Source organism: Alosa pseudoharengus, unplaced genomic scaffold, assembly GCF_046254945.1.
Source record: "Alosa pseudoharengus isolate Yale_2024_CS ecotype anadromous, Long Island Sound unplaced genomic scaffold, YU_APseudo_1.1 YU_APseudo_1.1_scf_13, whole genome shotgun sequence".
Lineage (NCBI taxonomy): Eukaryota > Metazoa > Chordata > Actinopteri > Clupeiformes > Clupeidae > Alosa > Alosa pseudoharengus.
Genome location: NW_027468598.1, coordinates 26714556 through 26734627, shown reverse-complemented (window position 1 = coordinate 26734627; position 20072 = coordinate 26714556). Strand labels below are relative to the sequence as shown.

The window sequence follows — 20072 nt, the reverse complement described above, 5'->3', positions numbered from 1 at the left end:
GCTCTGCTACTCCTACTCTGCTGCCTTAATCAGCTCATATTGACCCATGTCAACACTCAGTAGGACAGGAGGGAGTGAGCAAATAGCAAGAGTCACAACAAGAGAAATACAGCTTAAGCCAGACAGAAAGGTATCGGGGGGAGAGATCAAACGACTAACGAGACAGGAAAAGAGAGAAAATCAAACAAAGCGACCATTGCACAGGTGTCCTAAAAGTGAAGTTTGTTGAGACCCTGTCAACAGCTGCCACTAACTCTAAAGGAGGTGGGTCACGTCTGTGTCCAGCATGCTGCTGCTGGCCGGCCTGGTGCTGCTCCTGCTGCTGCTGGTCTGGAGGAGGAGGGGACCACAGGGGCTTCTACTGCCCCCAGGCCCCACTGGACTGCCCCTGCTGGGAAACCTGCCCCAAGTGAACAAGAGAGCGCCCTTTGAGACCTTCTTGAAGGTGAGGTCCAGTTATTGCTAGTTACTCTAGCTTATTAAAGGTGCTCTAAGCGATGCCACACGTTTTTTTAGGCTAAAACATTTTATGCCATTTACAGCAAACATCACCTCACCATCCGCTAGCTGCCTGTGTCCTGAATACACTGTAAAAAAAAACCGCAATCTCTGTGGACAGCCCAGGCTCCAAAAACGGCAAGAAAAACAACCTGGGCAAACCTAGCCCATAAAAACATAACAAACTGTTCCAGCAAATCACAGACGAGATGCGCGTTTAGGAGAGTTTCCATTGCACGGGAGGGAGGGGGAGGAAGTAGCGACCTAGCTTTCGGTTTTGTTTGAAAGTCAACAGAAGTGACGTTACCCAGCATTGCTTAGAGCACCTTTAATGTACTGTGTAGTGATTTTTACAATATGTGCTGTAAGAGAAAATGAGAGACAGAGAGAAATAGAGAGAGAATGTAGGTGAGTAAGAGTGTGTATGGTTTTGAACATTAAGTACATTTGGAAGTTGTTGACCAAAACACAAGGTCAAGCATTATCACGGTGTGATTTCAGATATTTCTCTCTTGAGTATTTCTCTCTTGAGTTTTTCTTTACCTGCAAAGCAGACCATAAGACAAACATAGCTACAGTAATTACTTTGCTATAACGTTCACAATGTCTAGCACTTAAACACTACTGTATTAGTCACAACAAAGTCATAAAATTGCCCTGAAAACCTGTTTGTGTGTTGTCTTCCCATATCAGTGGAGCAAGCAGTATGGGCCCGTCATGACTGTGCGTCTCGGACCCCTGCGGATGGTGGTCCTCAGTGGGTACAAGGCAGTGAGGGAGGCGCTAGTGGACCAGGCAGATGACTTTGCAGGCAGGGCACAAGTCCCATTCATCGATAAGCTTTTCAAGGGGCATGGTGAGTGCTGAAAGTAGCATAATTAGCCCCATTTTGAACGAATGAATTAATTAATGGATGAAATAATACATTTACTCATAGACAGAAATCTGCACAATGTTTATTGTTGTTGCTGTACATACTGCAACAAACTGCAATGTTGTCTCAGAATAGTTTTTATTGGCTCAAGACACTTTAACACATGATACTGGGCCAGACCTGGTCCTTATGCCCCAGCACTAAACATCTACTTTAGGCTGTATCTCTAACACCCACCAATCAAACCTGGTTATTAACACTGTAACTACTGAAGAACATAAACACGACAGACATGACATACAACATTGGCAACTTGCATGGTTAAACATCAACATTCAACATGACACATCACACTGCACAGCATCATGGGAGCACAGTCATAAACCAGCTAGGCTAAATTCATTACAATACATTGCCAAGTGATCCATTCTATTTCAGTTTAGGTTCCTCTCATTGTGTCGTTAGTACTGCTGTTTCTGAGTATTTCTAGTAGTTCTGTTCTGGTAGTTCTGAAGTACGCCGTATCCGATTATCATCATCAGGTCTGGCAATCAGTAATGGTGAGCGCTGGCGCCAGCTGAGACGCTTCACACTGAGCACGCTCAGAGACTTTGGGATGGGCCGCAAGAGGATGGAGCAGTGGACTCTGGAGGAGAGCCGACACCTGCTGGAGAGCCTGAGAGAAACCAAGTGTGAGTGTGTGTGTGTGTGTGTGTGTGTGTGTGTGTGTGTGTGTGTGTGTGTGTGTGTATGTGTCTCTATCTGTGTGACAAGTGTGAGTCCATGCATTTGTGGATTTTTAACTCTTGAACTATCCTCCCAGCGACTCCGTTCGACCCAACATTCTTCCTGAGCCGCGCCGTGTCCAACGTGATCTGTGCTCTAGTGTTCGGACAGCGCTTCAGTTATGAAGACGTCAACTTCCTGCGTCTTCTGCGCATCATTGGAGCTACAATACGTTTTGCAAGCAGTCCCATGGGACAGGTAAAGGCACTACAACTGTTACTGCTACGCCTCCTCCTCCTCGTCCTACTATTACATCAATTACCTACTAGCACTATGTCTACAATAGTACTAGTATAGTAGTAGTAGTAGTAGTAGTAGTAGTAGTAGTAGTAGTTGTAGTGGTAGTAGTAGTTGTAGTGGTGGTGGTAGTAGTAGTAGTAGTGGCAGTAGTAGTAGTAGTAGTAATAGTAGTAGTAGTTGTAGTGGTAGTAGTAGTTGTATTGGTGGTAGTAATAGTAGTAGTAGTGGAAGTTGCAGTAGTGGTAATAGTCGTAGTTAAGACGGTTACATGAAATGAGATATATAAAAGCATACAAAGCTGACATCTGTTTTAACCCTTTGAGCGTTCTCTCCAGGGCTTAGACCTTATAGGGGGGCATTGAGGTTGAGTCTGTGTACAAGTATGCCTATTAGAGAGGTCAGCTCACCCAGTTTGCTCTCCTACTCATTCCCGCACAGCTGTACAACCTCTTCCCCAAGCTGATGGATCACCTCCCTGGGCCCCATCACAATGTCTTCAGGCAGATGGAGCAACTTAGGATCTTTATTATAGAGAAGATCCACCAGCATAAAGAGACTCTGGACCCAGACAACCCTCGAGACTACATCGACTGTTTTCTCATCAGACTCAACCAGGTCAGCTGATATGTTGTTATTCTGATGATGTGCTTGCTGTAGATTTAACTAGTTATGTATTCCATGTGTTTAACCAAAAATCATCAGATATTTCCTGCCAGCTAGACATATACTGATGCCAAAACTTTATAGGTACACATCTGTACACGTTGTACATGTCTCAGTATCATAAACAATCTCGAGGAGCAGTCATTCACTAATCATTGCAGTACAGCTTTCTCAAATGTGGTCTATTTGCCCCTATGCCAAGCCTACATGGGCTAAAGAAGCATGGATATATTTTCATACATACATCAATACATTTGCCTGCTGTTAGGAGAAGGACCTGCCTGAATCTGAGTTCATCTATGATAACATGGTAGCTACCGTGCTGAATCTCTTCATGGCTGGTACCGAGTCCACCAGCGCCACCATCCGATACGGCCTCATGTTGCTTATTAAGCACCCAAATATTCAAGGTGGGACTATGCACTTTTTTACACTTACATTTACACACACACAGACACACACACACAGACACACACACACACACACACACACACACACACACAAACAAACAAACACACACACACACACACACACACACACACACACACACACACACACACACACACACACACAAACAAACACACATATTACATTACACACACACACACACACACACACACTCACAGTAGGTCTACATGTGTAACCTGCATAGTGTTGACTGTTAGATTTTAAGATGTGTCTTAAGTTATCGGGAGGGAGATTTAGTCACAACTAAGTACTTCCCGCTGGCTACCGTTAAACATGCATCCAAATGGACTTACATGTGCACAGTCAGAGTTCAATGTTCCGATAGCTACTGAACTACTACTGCTGACCACTGAACAGTCAAATCAATGTCATTTTTGCAGAGCACATGCAGAAGGAGATTGACGGGTTGCTCGGCCAACAAGGCGTCCCACGAATGGAAGAGAGGAAGTCCCTCCCCTTTACTGATGCTGTCATTCATGAAGTTCAGCGCTGCATGGACTTTGCACCCCTCAGTGTCCCCCACTATGCCACCAAGACCATCTCATTCAGAGACTACATCATTCCTAAGGTGGGTGGCTAGCCACTCCTCAATGGTACTTTTTTTTATTCACTCTGCATTATGGTGTCATTATCATTAGGATGTTATATAATTATATCATCAAGTTTTAATCATTGTATGGGTATTGGACCTGTTGGACTCCTGACACGGTACTTCCCCGCATATTAGCCACATTGTGTATCTGCCGCATGGCAGTGTTTTTTGCAAATTAAAGATAGAATTCTGTGTATTGACTCCACCCATGTATTAGCTGCAGTGCCCAGTAGCCCAATGTGTGCTTTAATCAGTCCTTTAATCGGAGAGAGGGAAGGATGAAGAAAATAAACTCATTCCAATATTTAGCCCGCTCCTATTTATTAACCTCATAGATGAAATTTAGCCAAATCATTATATAAACCTGTTAATAGCAGGGAAATTACGGTATAACAAAATCAATCACTTTCATAGATCTATTATGTCATTGAAAAATTCAGAATTCTTGGGGTTTAAAAAATCCCTCCCTGAATCATGGTTCATGACCTCTGACCCACCCCTTGTAGGACACAGTAATCATTCCCATGCTACACTCTGTGCTCCGGGACGAGGATCATTGGGAGGACGCCTGGGCCTTTAACCCAGAGCACTTCCTGGACCAAAATGGCAACTTCAAGAAGAACCCAGCCTTCCTTCCCTTCTCTGCAGGTAGGAAGGGCAACTATGCAACCCTAAAAACATCTTCTGCTACTGTTAAGACTCACAAATTGTGACATTTGTTGTTTGCTGTGTGATCAAAATGATCTTTATTACATCTCTAAATATGCTAAAATGTACTTTAAAGTAGCCTCTGGCTGTTTTATTTAACTTACATGTGAAATCTGAGGTGAGTTTACACCAATGACTGCGTCTCTACACCAATGACTGTGTCAGTCCCACACCCATCACCACATACTTCAAATACTCTGATGACACTGCTGTACTTGCACTTCTCAATGACAATAACTCCATAACTTTTCTCAACCTTCAAATCGCTACTCAACCCTCAGCTGCCTCCTCCTCCATCCAGCCTTACTGCGGATACCCTCGCCTCATTTTTTACAAACAAAGTGGCGGCAATCAGCAGTCAATTCTCTACATGCCCACTCAACGCATCTGACTCAGATACCGCACTCCTACAACCTCTAGGGACTGCTGGAACATCTTTTTCAGCATTCACGCCTCTCTCCGAGAGTGAAGTTTCTAGACTCCTGATATGCAGCCGTCCTACCACATGCTCGCTGGACCCTATACCTACGAACCTACTTCAGTCCATCAGCCTGACCATCGCACCAGCTATCACACATGTGATCAATGCCTCTCTAACCTCCGGCACATTTCCAACAGCGTTCAAAATGGCCCGGGTAACACCGTTACTTAAGAAAGCTTCTCTCTACCCTGCTCAAGTCGAGAACTACCGCCCTGTCTCACTCCTGCCTTTCCTATCCAAAGGCATTGAACGAGCAGTCTCCAAACAGGTCTCTGACTTCCTTTCACAGAACAACCTTCTGGATCCAAATCAGTCTGGGTTCAAAAGCGGCCACTCTACCGAAAGGGCTCTGCTGTCTGTAACAGAAGCCTTAAAAGAAGCCAGGGCGACCGCTCGGTCATCAGTACTCATTCTGCTTGACTTATCGGCTGCCTTTGACACGGTTAATCACCGCATCCTTCTCTCTATACTCGCTAACATGGGAATCTCCAGTTCTGCTCTCTCCTGGTTTGAATCCTACCTCACAGGACGCTCGTTTAACGTATCATGGCTTGGTCAGCTATCTGCACCTCACCATCTCACCACAGGGGTCCCCCAGGGCTCAGTGCTGGGCTCCCTTCTCTTTGCTATCTACACCACCTCCTTGGGACAGATTATACGTTCGCATGGCTTCTCATACCACTGCTATGCAGACGACACACAGCTCTATCTGTCCTTTCTACCTGATGACCCCTTGGTTTCAGCACGGATCTCGGATTGCCTCTCAGACATAGCTCTATGGATGAAGGCGCACCACCTCCAGCTGAACCTCTCAAAGACTCAACTGCTGGTCCTCCCAGCTAAACCTACCATACACCACAACATCAACATCAAATTTGACTCCCTGTCTGTTTCACCTACCAGGACTGCAAGAAATCTAGGTGTTGTTCTCGACAACCAACTAAACTTCTCAGATCATGTTGCCTCAGTCGCCCAGTCATGCCGTTTCGCACTCTACAACATACGGAAAATCAGGACTTACTTGACTCAAGATGCTACTCAACTTCTGGTTCAGGCAATAGTCATCTCACGACTTGACTACTGCAACGCCCTCCTGACAGGTCTCCCAGCCTGCGCAGTGAAACCCCTTCAGATGATCCAGAACGCGGCGGCGCGCCTGGTCTACAACCAACCCAAAAGGGCACATGTTACCCCGCTGCTCATCCAGCTTCACTGGCTACCTATGGTGGCCCGCATCAAATTCAAGGCTCTAACCCTTGCTTACAAAGCAGTCTCCGGTTCTGCTCCCACCTACTTGAATGCCCTCATACAGACATACGCTACCTCCAGACCGCTGCGCTCCTCAGACGAACGACGGCTAGCTCTACCACCGGTACGCTCAGGCCAATCCAAACTTTTCTCATCTGTTGTTCCTCGTTGGTGGAACACACTGCCAGTTCCTACAAGGGCAGGGACATCCCTCTCCATTTTCAAAAAACTCCCGAAGACCCAGCTCTTTAGAGAACATCTCCTCTCATAGCACCACTTACAACAAGTCTTGCTGATCCTAGCACTCACCAGCCGTCTTAAACTGACACGTAACTGTTAAAAACAGCACTCACTGATGCACGTATTCTTACTGTACTCTACCGTTTTTCAAATTGTCCTAAAATGGTTGAGAATTGCTTTAAAACTTAAACTGTTTACTATGTTGTAAGTCGCTTTGGCTAAAAAAGCGTCAGCCAAATGTAATGTAATGTAATGTAATATCTGCATACCAAGACTCCATTTCCTGACAACTACCTTTAGCTTAACATCAGTAAAACCAAGGAACTTGTAATAACCAACACCAGAACACCATCTGACACAATCCACAACCCCACCTGCATCAACAACGACACCGTAGAAATAGTGGACTGTTTCAAATACCTTGGACTCACCCTGGACAATAAACTCAGCTTTGAGCAACACACCACTGACATACAAAAACGCAGTCAACAGAGACTCTATGCCATCCGTAAGCTCAGATCACTTTCTGTTGCCCCCTGTCACTTGCTCCTCCTGTACAAAAGCATAGTCCAGCCCATACTCCTCTACTGCCTTCCCTGCTTTTTCAACATGCTAACTGCTGCCAACAGAAACAGACTCACACGCATCACTTATACCGCAAGCAATTGGCCTCCCCACCCCTAATTTATCAGACCTCAACAGCACACGCACCAAGAACAGAGCACGGACCATCGCTCATGACCCCCCCCCCAAGGCCTTTGGTGTTTACGTCACATACAACCACAATTGGTTGGTTGCAATCATGTCCTTTCAATAATGAGTGTCAGTGCTTTGACTCTAAAAGAAAAAATACGGCGATTTTTCACTTGATCTCCTTGATTTCTCAAGGTCACCGAGTACTGTCGGTACGAAGAAAACAATCGGTTTTACCTAGCTCGAGTTGCTGCAACCACCAGCTAAAGCAGCTAAGCAGCTACACTCTGGGGGCATGAACATGGGGGCTCGTAAACATGCCCCCAGAGTGTAGCACCGTAGCTGCTAGGGTTGCCAACTTCCTCAACCCCAAATGAGGGACACTTCACTTCAAATGCGGGACAACCCCCCCCCCCCAAAAAAAAAAAAGATACATATGAAATTCAAATGCTAATAATGACAAAGTTATTTTGTTTTTATTTTATAAATTTCTTAACAAATAGTACCAATTTGATGCTGTTTAACTGATTTACAAATGGTACGCTGCCACTTTAAGAGCATTGTCTACACGGTATTCAATATTCAATATAATATTCAATATTTTGCCAGCTCCATTCAAATATAGCCTATGGCTATTCCACAAACTCTAACATTGTTTGTGCCACATTTAGGCCTATAGCACCAAGATAAGTATATTAAGTTGGTATAAACAACCTTCATTCCTGTGAAAATAGAAGCATGTAATGATGCTAGCTAGATATTTTCTGTTTGCAATTAAAGGTGAATTATGAACCTGGTAGCCACCTAGCTATCTGAGTGGAAAGTGTTGGCACAGCCTATCATGTGCTTCATGTAAATGCTTAGTTTTTATTTAAGGGAAACGGATTATTGAAGACTTCAAGACTCACCAATTCCATTACACAAAGGCAAAGACCACTCTTACATATTCTATCACAGTCCAAATCACAGTGTGTGCAGCCTATGTCAAAGTGCCCTCACATTTTATAAATGGTCAGTAGCATAGTGTGAACTGAATAATTCCGCAATTCATCACATTGTTTTTGTTGTTCTCATGATTTCCTTTTAAAAGTTTCTTATATTAAAAAGGTGAAATCAATTACCAACAATGACAAGCCAGCTGGAAACTTCCACCCTCTCTCCCTCTCGTTCCCAATTTAAACGAGTAGGCCTAGCATAACGTTCAAGTTAGATCTGCATATGGAGACTGAGATGACCCAAAAAGTATCATCCTTATGTAAGATGCTGTTGCTGCATTTTGACATTGTAATCGTTCTCTAAGAAGAGTGAAAAGCAGTTTGCAGTAAAGCTTCTCTGGCTAAATTGTGGTGCCCCATCTGTCCCTTGGTGTCGTTCGCACAGTGTGAGATGCGTGTGGTAGCGGCGGCACTGGACACTTTCTTCCAGGTGTGTTTACAATAGCCTACTATTGACAAGTTAACAAGGCCGATGAGCTGTGATTGAAAATCGGGAATGGAGCTCTCCCTAACGGGACAAATCAAAATCACCCAAAATACGGGATGTCCCGCACAATTCGGGACAGTTGGCAACCTTAGTAGATGCCTAGAAGCTCCAACAGTTGGCTGCAGCAACTCAAGCTAGGTAAAACCGATTGTTTTAGTTTTTATTCGTACCCTACCACCAATAGTACTCGGTGACCTTGTGACATGGAGATCTATGTGAAAAATTGCTGGATTTCTCCTTTAAGTGAATATGTGGGTGAAACCTTGCCAAGCCTTGTTCCAACACAGCTCTGTTTGTTTCCCAGGTAAGCGGGCGTGTGTGGGAGAGTCACTAGCGCGGATGGAGCTTCTGCTCTTCCTGGTGTCCATAGTGCAGCATTTCCACCTCAGCACCCCTGGAGGACCGTCCAGTCTGAACATAAAGCCCGAGTTCAGCAGCTTTGTCAAAGTCCCTGCTCAGTATCAGCTTGTTGTCACCCCCCGCTGATTGACATTGGTACTGCTTGCCAGTACTTAAAGGTAAACTATGCAGTATTGGCAATTTCCTTACTGTTTTCTTGGTTTTTGCTTCTTTTTCGCTGGCTCTGTCATGACAAATGTCTGAGAAACTCCATCGCTACCTTTTTCTAGCCGGTGCCTGGCGTGTATGTGTATTTGAATGCAGTAAAGCAATTTGTTACACTCGTTATACTTCCTGACACTGAGGCCGTCGGCCCACCGGCCCACAGTTGCAAGGGTGTTTTTTCCGCTCACAGGCGCTAGGGGGAAGCGAGACGGCCACCATTCAACCCCAAAAAAGTCATATAACCATACCAATGACTTTGAAGCTGTTAAATGAAGGTAAATTAAGCTAAAAAACTAGCATATTAAGCTAAAAAACCTGAATAGTGTACCTTTAAAGTGCACACATGCAGACGCCGTACAGTAATATTGAAAGGAGTAGTGGTAGTGTAGTGAGCTGGGATAGCATGCAGAAGCCTAAAAAGTCACTTTGGATTACAGTGTCTGCTTAATCAATAAATGTAAATTAAAGGATTAACACCCAACTTTCTGGGAAAATAGCTTATTTTCCATTTAAATAAGAGGGTACATAGTATACCCTTTTCTTCTCTGTGCGTGCAATACCCCAGTTTGATACAGTTAACCCAGTATAGTATAATTTATTGGAATTTGGTTATTCTCGTTAGCCTATAACTTCCTTTTAGCCATGCTATCTATAGGCTAACTGGGAATTATGATTTTCATTTCTGTCCTCAAAAAACACTCACTGCACCTTTATGGGTTACTTAGGTGGAGGTGTGACATCTCAAGATTATGTATATTTGTTCACGAGAGTTTCCTTGACTACAGAAACATTCCCTCTATTGACTGCTCATACCTTAAGCATATCTATTACCTTAACTTTGGTGTCTGTTTCCGAGATCGCTGAAGGCAATACCACATGGCGCTGTGCGCCAGTGGAATGAAAGGCCCATTGTGTGCCTCCGCCGCTCAGTAATATATGTGCAGGTCTCAGGTCTGCAACGTGATAGTGGAGGGCAAGGAGCAGTCATGTCAAGTGTCAGAAGGACCCTGCGGTATCGCCATACTTTCAAGAACGTCTTTGATCGTAACATCAGTCACTCTAATGCAGTCTACCGTCCCACCTGTGACAGCTGAAGTCATTGTAACTTTATGACTCTCCACTAAAGTGATAGTATGTAACATGCAGGGAACAAAATAATGAGCTGTTAACCAGTAAAAAAAGACAATCTTGCATGATTTCAGCTTTTATTTTATGAATGTGATGTGACTACATTGTAATCCTGGACCAATCCATTTTTTTTACAAAAAAAAAAAACCAAACATTTATTTTCTTCAAAAAAATAGTTGTCTTTTTGCTTTGTTCAGTGAAAGTGCATTTTGCTTTTGTTAATAATAAATGTCTGTCTCCTCATACATATTAGATGCCGGTGCCCACTGCCGCTAATTTATGCTTTGTGTCATGCTACCCCCTGAAAAATACAGCAGAATTGAACTAGAACCAAACACACAATTAGCCTGTCACAAGTGGTACAACAATGCTCTGCACAGTTCATCTAGTCATGAATAGAACCAAAATGCTGTGTATAGTTCTAAGTCTTAAACTGCAACATCATACAAACACATACACTAGTTGCAAAGGGTACCAAAACACGCTAAACATCAAATTCAGTCAGAAAATCGAACCAAAGCACCCTGAACTACTTATTCAGTAATAACAAATATCTAATACACACAGGCAAGATGTGCCATTTGTCTTTAGGACTGGCATAGTTGTTGGCTGATAAAAACCCTTCCATAAAAACCCTTCCTGTATGTTATTTTCTTTATTATGGTATGTGTTATTTTCTACATTGTGAGTTATTGCATTCATGTTATTTCCATTCTCCTGTCAGCAGGGACAGTGGTCCTCTACGTACACTACAGCCTTGTTAATGTTCGTGTAGCAGTAAACTCTCAACAGTGTAATGCAACACAAGCCCCCACTTTAGGCCATCCTCCTGTACGTCAGTAGATAAGTGCACTCACAGCACCAACGCACGCATCCAACAACTGAAATGTACACTCCTCTCCTCACTTTCTCTCCTCGAGGCTGTACAGCATAGAATGTCTCTTACAGTATCCTTCTCTCATCCCTTTCTCTCTCTCTCTCAGTCTCTCTCTCTTGTTTCATCTTGTGTTTAGATGTTGGGTAGGTGGTGGTCGTATTTGGGTTTCACCTGTTTCTTGTGCTCGGGTGCTGGCGAGACGTTACTCCCAGCAAGCTGCGGCAGGTACTGGGGCTGAGAGAGAGAGAGAGAGAGAGAGGTGAAAATAGAGAAAACGAGAGAGGAAAAAAGAAATTTGCTGAAGAAGTTCACTACTATGAAATTTGCTGAAGGAGATGTTCACTACTACTTTAGGGCAGCCGTGGCCTACTGGTTAGCGCTTCGGACTTGTTACCGGAGGGTTGCTGGTTCGAACCCCGACCAGTAGGCACGGCTGAAGTGCCCTTGAAGTGCCCTTGAGCGCCGCTGTTGTTGTTGCAGGCAGCTCACTGCGCCGGGATTAGTGTGTGTTCACTGTGTGCTGAGTGTGTTTCACTAATTCACGGATTGGGATAAATGCAGAGACCAAATTTCCCTCACGGAGTATATAAAAGAGTATATATACTCTTATACTTATACTTTATACTTATACTTATGTTAGTTACTGTGACGTGACATTAGGCCACTGAGTATTACAAAGGACAATATACTGTTTACTCTGTTGTTTTTAATACTAATCCTACTTTAATCCTAAGGCACCTTTAATCCTAATAAGGTAACTTTACAATTGTATTTGTGCATTTTGGAGGTAGAGGTACGTATAGAAAGAAAGAAAAGAAAGAAAGAAAGAAAGGAAGAAATGAAGAAAGAAAGAAAAAAAGAAAGAAAGTTGTGGGAGAGAACTATGGGACAGGCAGCAAGCAGTAAGTGTCGCGGTGTCGTACCCCTGGTCCCCGGCGGCGGGAGCCCTTCTCGTGGCGTCTCCCTGTCCTCTCGCTGTCGCGCCCCACAGGTGCGGCCCCGTCCTCCTGGAAGTAGGGCAGCTCCAGCAGCTCCTCGCAGGACAATCTCAGAGACGGATCCATCACCAGACAGGACTGCACACACACACACACACACACACAACTCACTCATTAAATGAAACTGATTTGATCTTTATAACTCTCGTTATATACACATACACACACACACAAACACACACACACACACACACACACACCAATGGATTCTTCTCACCTTCGTCAATTTACTGTGGTTTCTTAAGTTTGTATATGACCGTCAACTCATTCGAATGTCACTCAGCATCCGTAGGATGACATCAGAAAAATGTGCAGTGGTCTCTTCATTTGTGCACACACACACACACACACACACACACACACACACACACACACACACACACACACACACACACACACACACACCAATGGGTTCTCACCTTCATAACAGTAAGGGCCTGAGGGGACACTCCCTGGAACCTCTTCTCCAGTGGCTCCTACAGACCAAACAAACAGCCTCATAAGCCTCCTTGACTACATGCTGCTCTTCAGAATTATACAGAATGTTCTATTGAATAATAGAAATTGTCGGGGGGGGGGGGGGATTGTTGTGTTCACGTAATACATACAGTTCTAGTTCTATTATTAAGGATGCCTGTTTTATGTCGCACATTCTGACACTGAAAGGCCACCGTAGGTGTGCGTGTTTGGTTTTTGTTTTCAGAGAAATAAACGAGTGAGTTCATGCATTGAAAAGTTGAGACTAGTCGTTATTTTAGCAACATAACATTGGCGACAAGGATGGCTGATGCACCCGCTTTCTCTCTGCCACCTCCGGACTATTTCCTTCCCCTCCCTGGCGAACCTGTCGTTCCTTGGAATCAGTGGAGAATGTCTTTTGAACTGTATCTTTTAGCCATTGGATTGGATAATGCCACTAGCGCGAGGAAGCGTGCTATCTTACTGCACTTGCTGGGAGCGGAACAGGATTTTCAACACGCTCGATGGTACTCTGGACACTTACAATGCTGTTATTACGGCTTTGACTGGACATTATAATGCTGTTATTACGGCTTTGACTGGACATTACAATGCTGTTATTACGGCTTTGACTGGACATTTAGTAAAGTCACAGAACATCCTTTTTCGGCGGCTGGAGTTCAGACAAAGATGTCAGCGCCCTGGTGAGTCTGCTAGGCAGTTTGTAGCCGATTTAAAAGCCTTAGCACAGCGCTGTAATTTCGGCGTCATGAGGGATGAACTTATTCGAGACCAGCTCATTGAAAAAACGTCTAATCCCAGAGTCCAGGAGGAGTTGCTACTCAAAGATGCAACACTGTCACTTGATGATGGGGCTCAGGACTGCCCTGCTAGGGGCCAGACATGCAGATGCTGTCAGAAACCTAACCACTTTGCTAAATGGTGCCGGTCTGCTCCGGCTGACTACCCTGAACAGTCACATGACCCGGTGGTGCCAGTGCGCACCATAGGCCTCCACCCAGGGACCTTCTCCAGGTGCCCTGTATACCTGGATGGCTGCTGTGTCCCTCTTCTCCTCGACACTGGGGCCAAGGTGTCACTGCTGAATGTTGACACCTGTAACCTACTCTTCCCAAACAGACAGCTGCAGCCCCCATCCACTACTCTCTGTGGCTACGGCCGCAGCAAAATTGACATTGTCGGCCTACTTCACTACTTTACCTCCCAGTTCGTTACACCTCTACAACTGTGGACCGCTTCCCATTCCACATTACACGCCGCGGTGAGGACATCATGGGCCTTGACCTCTTTCTCAGCCTTGGTTTTACCCTACAGGACAACAACGGAACACAAATACTACAAGTGGGTTCCCCTTGGCAACAAAGCCAGCCTGAACTGTTCAATGGCCTTGGGTGCCTCACCTCATTCACACACAAACCACTCCTGGACAAAAGCGTGCCTCCCGTGGTCCAGCCCCTTCGACGTGTTCCCCTGGCTCTGCGGGACAGCGTTACACAGGAGCTCCAACGCCTCCAGGCTGATGGCATCATAGAACCCATTGATGCCTCTCCGTGGGTGTCCAACCTCGTCATCGCCAGGAAGAAGTCAGGGGGACTGAGAGCCTGCGTCGACCTTCGCCAGGTCAACAAGGCAGTGGTGCCTGACAAGTACCCTCTCCCGACGACAGAAGAACTTACAACCCACTTCTATGGCTCCCGGTTCACTTCTACGGTTCTAAGTTGGACTTACGTCAGAGCTACCTACAAATCCCTCTGCACCCAGAGAGTCGGAACCTGACGGCTTTTATCACCCATACTGGCCTGTACCGCTATACAAGGATGCCTTTTGGGCTCAGTTCAGCGCCTAGCTGTTTCCAGAAGATCATGTCCACAATCCTCGCCAGCTGCCCCGGTACCGTGGCCTATTTGGACGATATTGTGGTACATGGGCCAGATGTTGACACGCACAACGCCCGCCTGGAACAGGTTTTTGACTCCCTCAGCCACCACCATGTCACCTTGAACACTGAGAAGTGTACGTTCTCTGTAGCGGCCATTGATTTTGTCGGGTTCCGTGTGTCGGCAGATGGTATCTCCCCCCTCCAGTCGAACGTGGCAATCATCAGCGCAGTCCCCACCAGAGCCGGACAGTAACAGAGTACATTTACTTGAGTACAGTGCTTGAGTACAATTATGAGGGATCTGTACTTTACTCGAGTATCATTTTTGGGGAGTACTCATGACTTTACTCAAGTACATTTGAGAGACAAATATTGTACTCTTTACTCTGCTACATTTCTATCCATAACCGTGAGTACCCGTTACTTCTTCTAAAAAAAAAGAAAAATCTCGGGAGTGTGCCAACCCGTGGCCCCACCGCGCCAGACTATTTCAATTTTCAATTTAATGATAGTTTTTGCTTCAAGTGTTTCAATTACAAAATAGTATTTTGTATTTGAAATACATATTTTAAATACATCATGTATTAGAAATACTGCCCATCCCTGGCAACATGGTAAAAAGATGAAAATGACTTGATTTTACTTTCAACTCCTTTTACATTCTCCAAGGTATTGACATTAACATTTTTCATAACTCCATATAGGATGTTTCTGTACATAAATGTAAGCACTGTGGCAGTAGTAATGCAATATTTAGAAAATGTAGGCTGCTCTTGTACTCTTGATACTCAAGTACATTTAAAAACAAGTACTTCAGTACTTTTACTTAAGTAGACATCTGACTGTTGTACTTTTACTTGTACTTGAGTAAAATTTAGCAAAGGGTATCTGTACTTTATTCAAATAATGAAGCTGTGTACTCTGTTCGCCTCTGGTCCCCACCCCCATGACAGCCTCACAACTGGCTTCGTTCTTGGGGATGACAGCCTACTACATGCGTTTCCTGCCTCAGTACTCCTCCGTCACGGCCCTGCTGAGGATGCTGCTCAGACAGGATACTCCCTGGACCTGGACTTCTGAATGCCAGGCAGGTTTCGACGAACTGAAGCGTCTCTTCACCACGTCTCCGATTCTGGCACACTTCCAGCTGGACTGCCCCACATTCGTGACCTGTGATGCGTCTGCTGTGGCTCTGGGCGCCACTCTGTCACAGCTCCATGACGGCGTGGAGAGCCTCGTAGCATTCGCCTCCCGGGCGCTCAGCCCCACCGAGCAGAAATACTCAGTGGGTGAGAGGGAGGCCCTTGCCTGCATTTGGGCGTGCGAGAGGTAGCGTTTGTACCTGTATGGACGGTCTTTTACCCTACGGACGGACCACCAGGCCCTGACAGCCCTGATGTCCACTTCAGGTGGAGGACACAGGCCCCTTCGCCTCCACAGATGGTCAGACCGCCTGCAGCAGTATGACTTTCAGTTACGATTCACGCCTGGCAAGACTAACGTTGTAGCAGATTTTCTATCCCGCCCTGCTGCCACCCAGTGCTCTGCTGTCTCTCCAGAGGATGAGGAGGAGGAAGTACACCTGGTCCACTCACCATTGAAGGACACAGTCTCCCTCCGTGACCTGGAGTCCGCCTCAGCAGCCGAGCCCGTCTTCAGCATGCTTCGTGACTACATCAGACATGGTTGACCTGCCCGCGTCCCACCAGAACTGGAGCCATACTATCGAGTGAAGCATGAACTGTCATGCTGGGGTGAGGCCTGCATCGCTCGTGGCCTCTGTGCTGTCATCCCAGTGGCCCTCAGAGGGTGTGTCTTGCAAATGGCACATCAAGGACACCCTCGGCATCGTCAAAGCCAAACAAAGGTGCCGTGACGTTGTGTGGTGGCCTGCCATGGACCGTGACCTGGAGGGACTTATCCGCTCCTGTGCAGCGTGCCTCACCAGTGGGAAGACTGGGCCACCCGCTTCAACTCCACTACAGCCAGTAGACTGGCCGTCTGCACCATGGGACCACTTGCAGCTTGATATCTGTGGTGAGCTGTACAATGTGCCACACCATCAGAGGTTCCTCGTGGTGGTCTACGACCTGCATTCCAAGTGGCCTGAGGTGGCTCCCGTGGGTACGGTTACCTCTGCTGCTGCGGTCAACTTCCTCGACCAGCTGTTTTCCCGCTGGGGCTTGCCTCGTGCAATTACCACACACAATGGTCCTCAGTTCCTGTCCTTGGAGTTCACCACCTTCCTCGCCAACAAGGATGTTACCCATATCCGAACCTCTGTCTATCACCAAGCCAACGGGGGGGGTGGAACGATTCAACCAATCCCTGAAAAATGGACTGTGTGCTCACATGTCTGAGGGATACTCCCTGATGGCCGCACTGTCACAGACCCTTCTCCACTACAGAGCAACTGCCCACTCTACAACAGGGGTCTCCCCTGCTGCACTCATGCTGAAAAGAGAGCTTGTGCTTCCCCTGTCAAGACTCCGTCCACCAAGGGCCGCGGGCCCACGACCATGCCCAGCAGCAGTCAAGTCTCACGTCAAGAGACAACAGAGTTCCATGAAGCGGAGGTTTGATGAGAAGCACAAGGCTAAGTGGCCTGCTATCGGAGTGTCAGACTGGGTCAGAGCCCGTCAGCCCCACGGAGCTAACAAGCTGTCATCATTCTGGTCGGCTCCGTACCAGGTCAGTCGGCAGCTCGGCCCAGCTTCATTTCAGCTGCCGTTGGCACGCCAGCTGCCTGCACAGTGTGCCCTCCCCTCATCACCACCCTCACCTGGCAGGGGTGGAGCAGAACAACCCAGCAACTGGGCCAGTGGAGCAGAGCAACCCAGCAACTGGGCCAGACCCTCATGTGCCGGATCCCATTGCGGCACCTCTCGCCCAGGCTGTTCCGGCTGCTCAGTGCCCCGCTCCGGCTTCAGCCCCGCTGCCGGTCCCCCTTGTTCCTGAGTCCCACCCTGTCAGGGTTCGTACGCGCCCTGGGCACTTCGAAGACTTTGTTGCTACCTTCCACGTCTGAGCATTCGGAGGGGGGGGGGGAAATGCTGTGTTCACGTAATACATACAGTTCTAGTTCTGTTATTCAGGATGCCTGTTTTATGTCGCACATTCTGACACTGAAAGGCCACCGTAGGTGTGCGTGTTTGGTTTTCGTTTTCAGAGAAATAAACGAGTGAGTTCATGCATTGAAAAGTTGAGACTAGTTGTTATTTTAGCGACATAACAGGGGTCCCACTTGTGCCCACAGGGACTCAGGTTCCAATAAATGCAGAGACCAAATTTCCCTCACGGGATCAAAATAGTATACTTATACTACTTCCTGTCACTTCCTTCACTGTCCTATCAGAATAAAGGTAAAAGCCTAAAAATATATGTAAAATATATATTTTAAAAAAAAGCAATACAATACAAATTGTAATGATGAATTGAATGGGACATCCCAACCTTTCGGGGACCAATATTCTTCATAATGAGAACTGTATAATGGCAACCAAAAGATGTAAAGAATTAATGGCTGCCATTGGCAACAGGTCGCATCTTTTATACTGAAATGGAGGCTTGACTATGCATAAATGGACTACCTTTACAGAATAAAGATGTTAATTAATCTGAAACTTTTCTGCTTGAAAGACATTTGTACTTTAGACATGTGGTCCATCCATTTTTTTCCATGCTGAAACTGAGACAGAAGGCATTTAAATGAGCTACTGTTTGGGTTAGCATCAAATGTCAATTAAATCCCTGCCATCTGATCTGCCCAAACTCTCTCTCTCTTTCTCTCTCTCTGTCTCTCTCATGCACACACACACACACACACACACACACACACACACACACACACACACACACACAAACACATGCACACATAAGCATACAGCTCTATGGTGTTGTGCAGCATGCGTTACCATGGTATCTGGCTCTGGGATGCTGACTCCACTGAAGAAAACATTGGAGCGGAACACCTGCTGGTGACGGGGGATCAGGTCACCTACAGGGGTAAAAAGGTCAGAGGTCAAAGGTTAACTCGATTGCTTGTAGACTTTCAGTGAAAAAATTACATCACCGGCCATGAAGGCACTGACGAGTGGCTAGTATCTTGAACTGTGCATAACTGCAAAACTCTTCAAATTCGGTTCCAAATCCAACAAATGGCACCAAGGCAATGATATAGCTTAAACTGGACACCTTATCTTTACATTACAATTACAGAAATTACCTTACACAGCTTTACACAACCTGAAGGTTGAGAAGCCCTTCTAAACAAGATTATTTTCTGTCTAATTTGTCAGACCCATTTCAGGCCAGAATCCTATACAGTCTATGGGAGGTGCTCCCCTTCCATACTCTATTCTAGCTAATTAACACAGGAGCATGGATGGGAGGGGAGTAATTTGGGTGGGATATTAGAACTTGAGCAACAAATCAATAAACTTTCACCAGAAGCTCAGATTGTACCTTTAACCATAATATATATATAATTATAATATGTCAAACCCATTCAAGCTGAGGAGGCCCAACATGTTACATTCCCTTCATTCAAGACAATCACACATGCTACATTGCTCCATTCAAGCTGAAGTCCTGCTACATGCTACATTGCTCCATTCAAGCTGAAGTCCTGCTACATGCTACATTGCTCCATTGAAGCTGAAGCCCAACACACACGTGTAAAACTGTGTTGAGATCTCCACCGTACCCAGCATGCGGCGGATGAGGTAGAGCTGGTCGACGTCGGAGCGCCCAGGCCAGAGCGGGTTCCCGTTGAGCAGCTCGGCGAAGACGCAGCCCAGCGCCCACACGTCCACCGGCGGGCCGTACTGCGTGTCGCCAACCAGCAGCTCTGGCGAGCGGTACCAGCGTGTTGCCACGTAGTCCGTGTAGTCATCCCCAGGCCCCGCTGGTGCACACACACGTGCACACACACACGCACATACACACACACACACACACACACAAACACACAGACAGACAGACAGATGAAGATTCTTGCACACACACACACACACACACACACACTTGGACACAAACAAAGGGCGTCATTTGAGCGACACTCATGTGCATTGCACAGAGAGGATTACACGGCGATGTGGATGGATGGAGTACATGTTAGGCTTATGGTAACAATACACTGAAACCGTACGCACGGACGAGGGAGGGGCATATA

General features: G+C 46.2%; 2 protein-coding genes across 2 annotated transcripts in view; one reads left to right on the top strand and one right to left on the bottom strand.

Annotated features, from left to right (window-relative positions):
* The first annotated feature begins 286 nt into the window (after window positions 1-286).
* Window positions 287-9748, top strand: LOC143121963 (cytochrome P450 2A10-like). The gene is made up of 9 exons (XM_076282690.1): window positions 287-450; window positions 1197-1354; window positions 1915-2064; window positions 2196-2356; window positions 2837-3013; window positions 3330-3471; window positions 3910-4097; window positions 4628-4769; window positions 9278-9748. The coding sequence occupies exons 1-9, from the start codon at window positions 287-289 to the stop codon at window positions 9457-9459; spliced, it is 1464 nt and encodes a 487-aa protein (XP_076138805.1). The 3' UTR covers window positions 9460-9748.
* Window positions 9749-10694: 946 nt separating this feature from the next.
* The window catches only part of LOC143121220 (cyclin-dependent kinase-like 1), a 14818-nt gene continuing 5440 nt past the window's right edge, over window positions 10695-20072 (bottom strand). The window contains exons 6-10 of the mRNA XM_076281602.1: window positions 19605-19805; window positions 18814-18896; window positions 12960-13016; window positions 12466-12618; window positions 10695-11776 (exon numbers count right to left, since the gene is read on the bottom strand). Coding sequence (XP_076137717.1) covers window positions 11675-11776; window positions 12466-12618; window positions 12960-13016; window positions 18814-18896; window positions 19605-19805 — 596 coding nt within the window. The 3' untranslated portion in view covers window positions 10695-11674. The remainder of the gene's footprint in view (window positions 11777-12465; window positions 12619-12959; window positions 13017-18813; window positions 18897-19604; window positions 19806-20072) is intronic.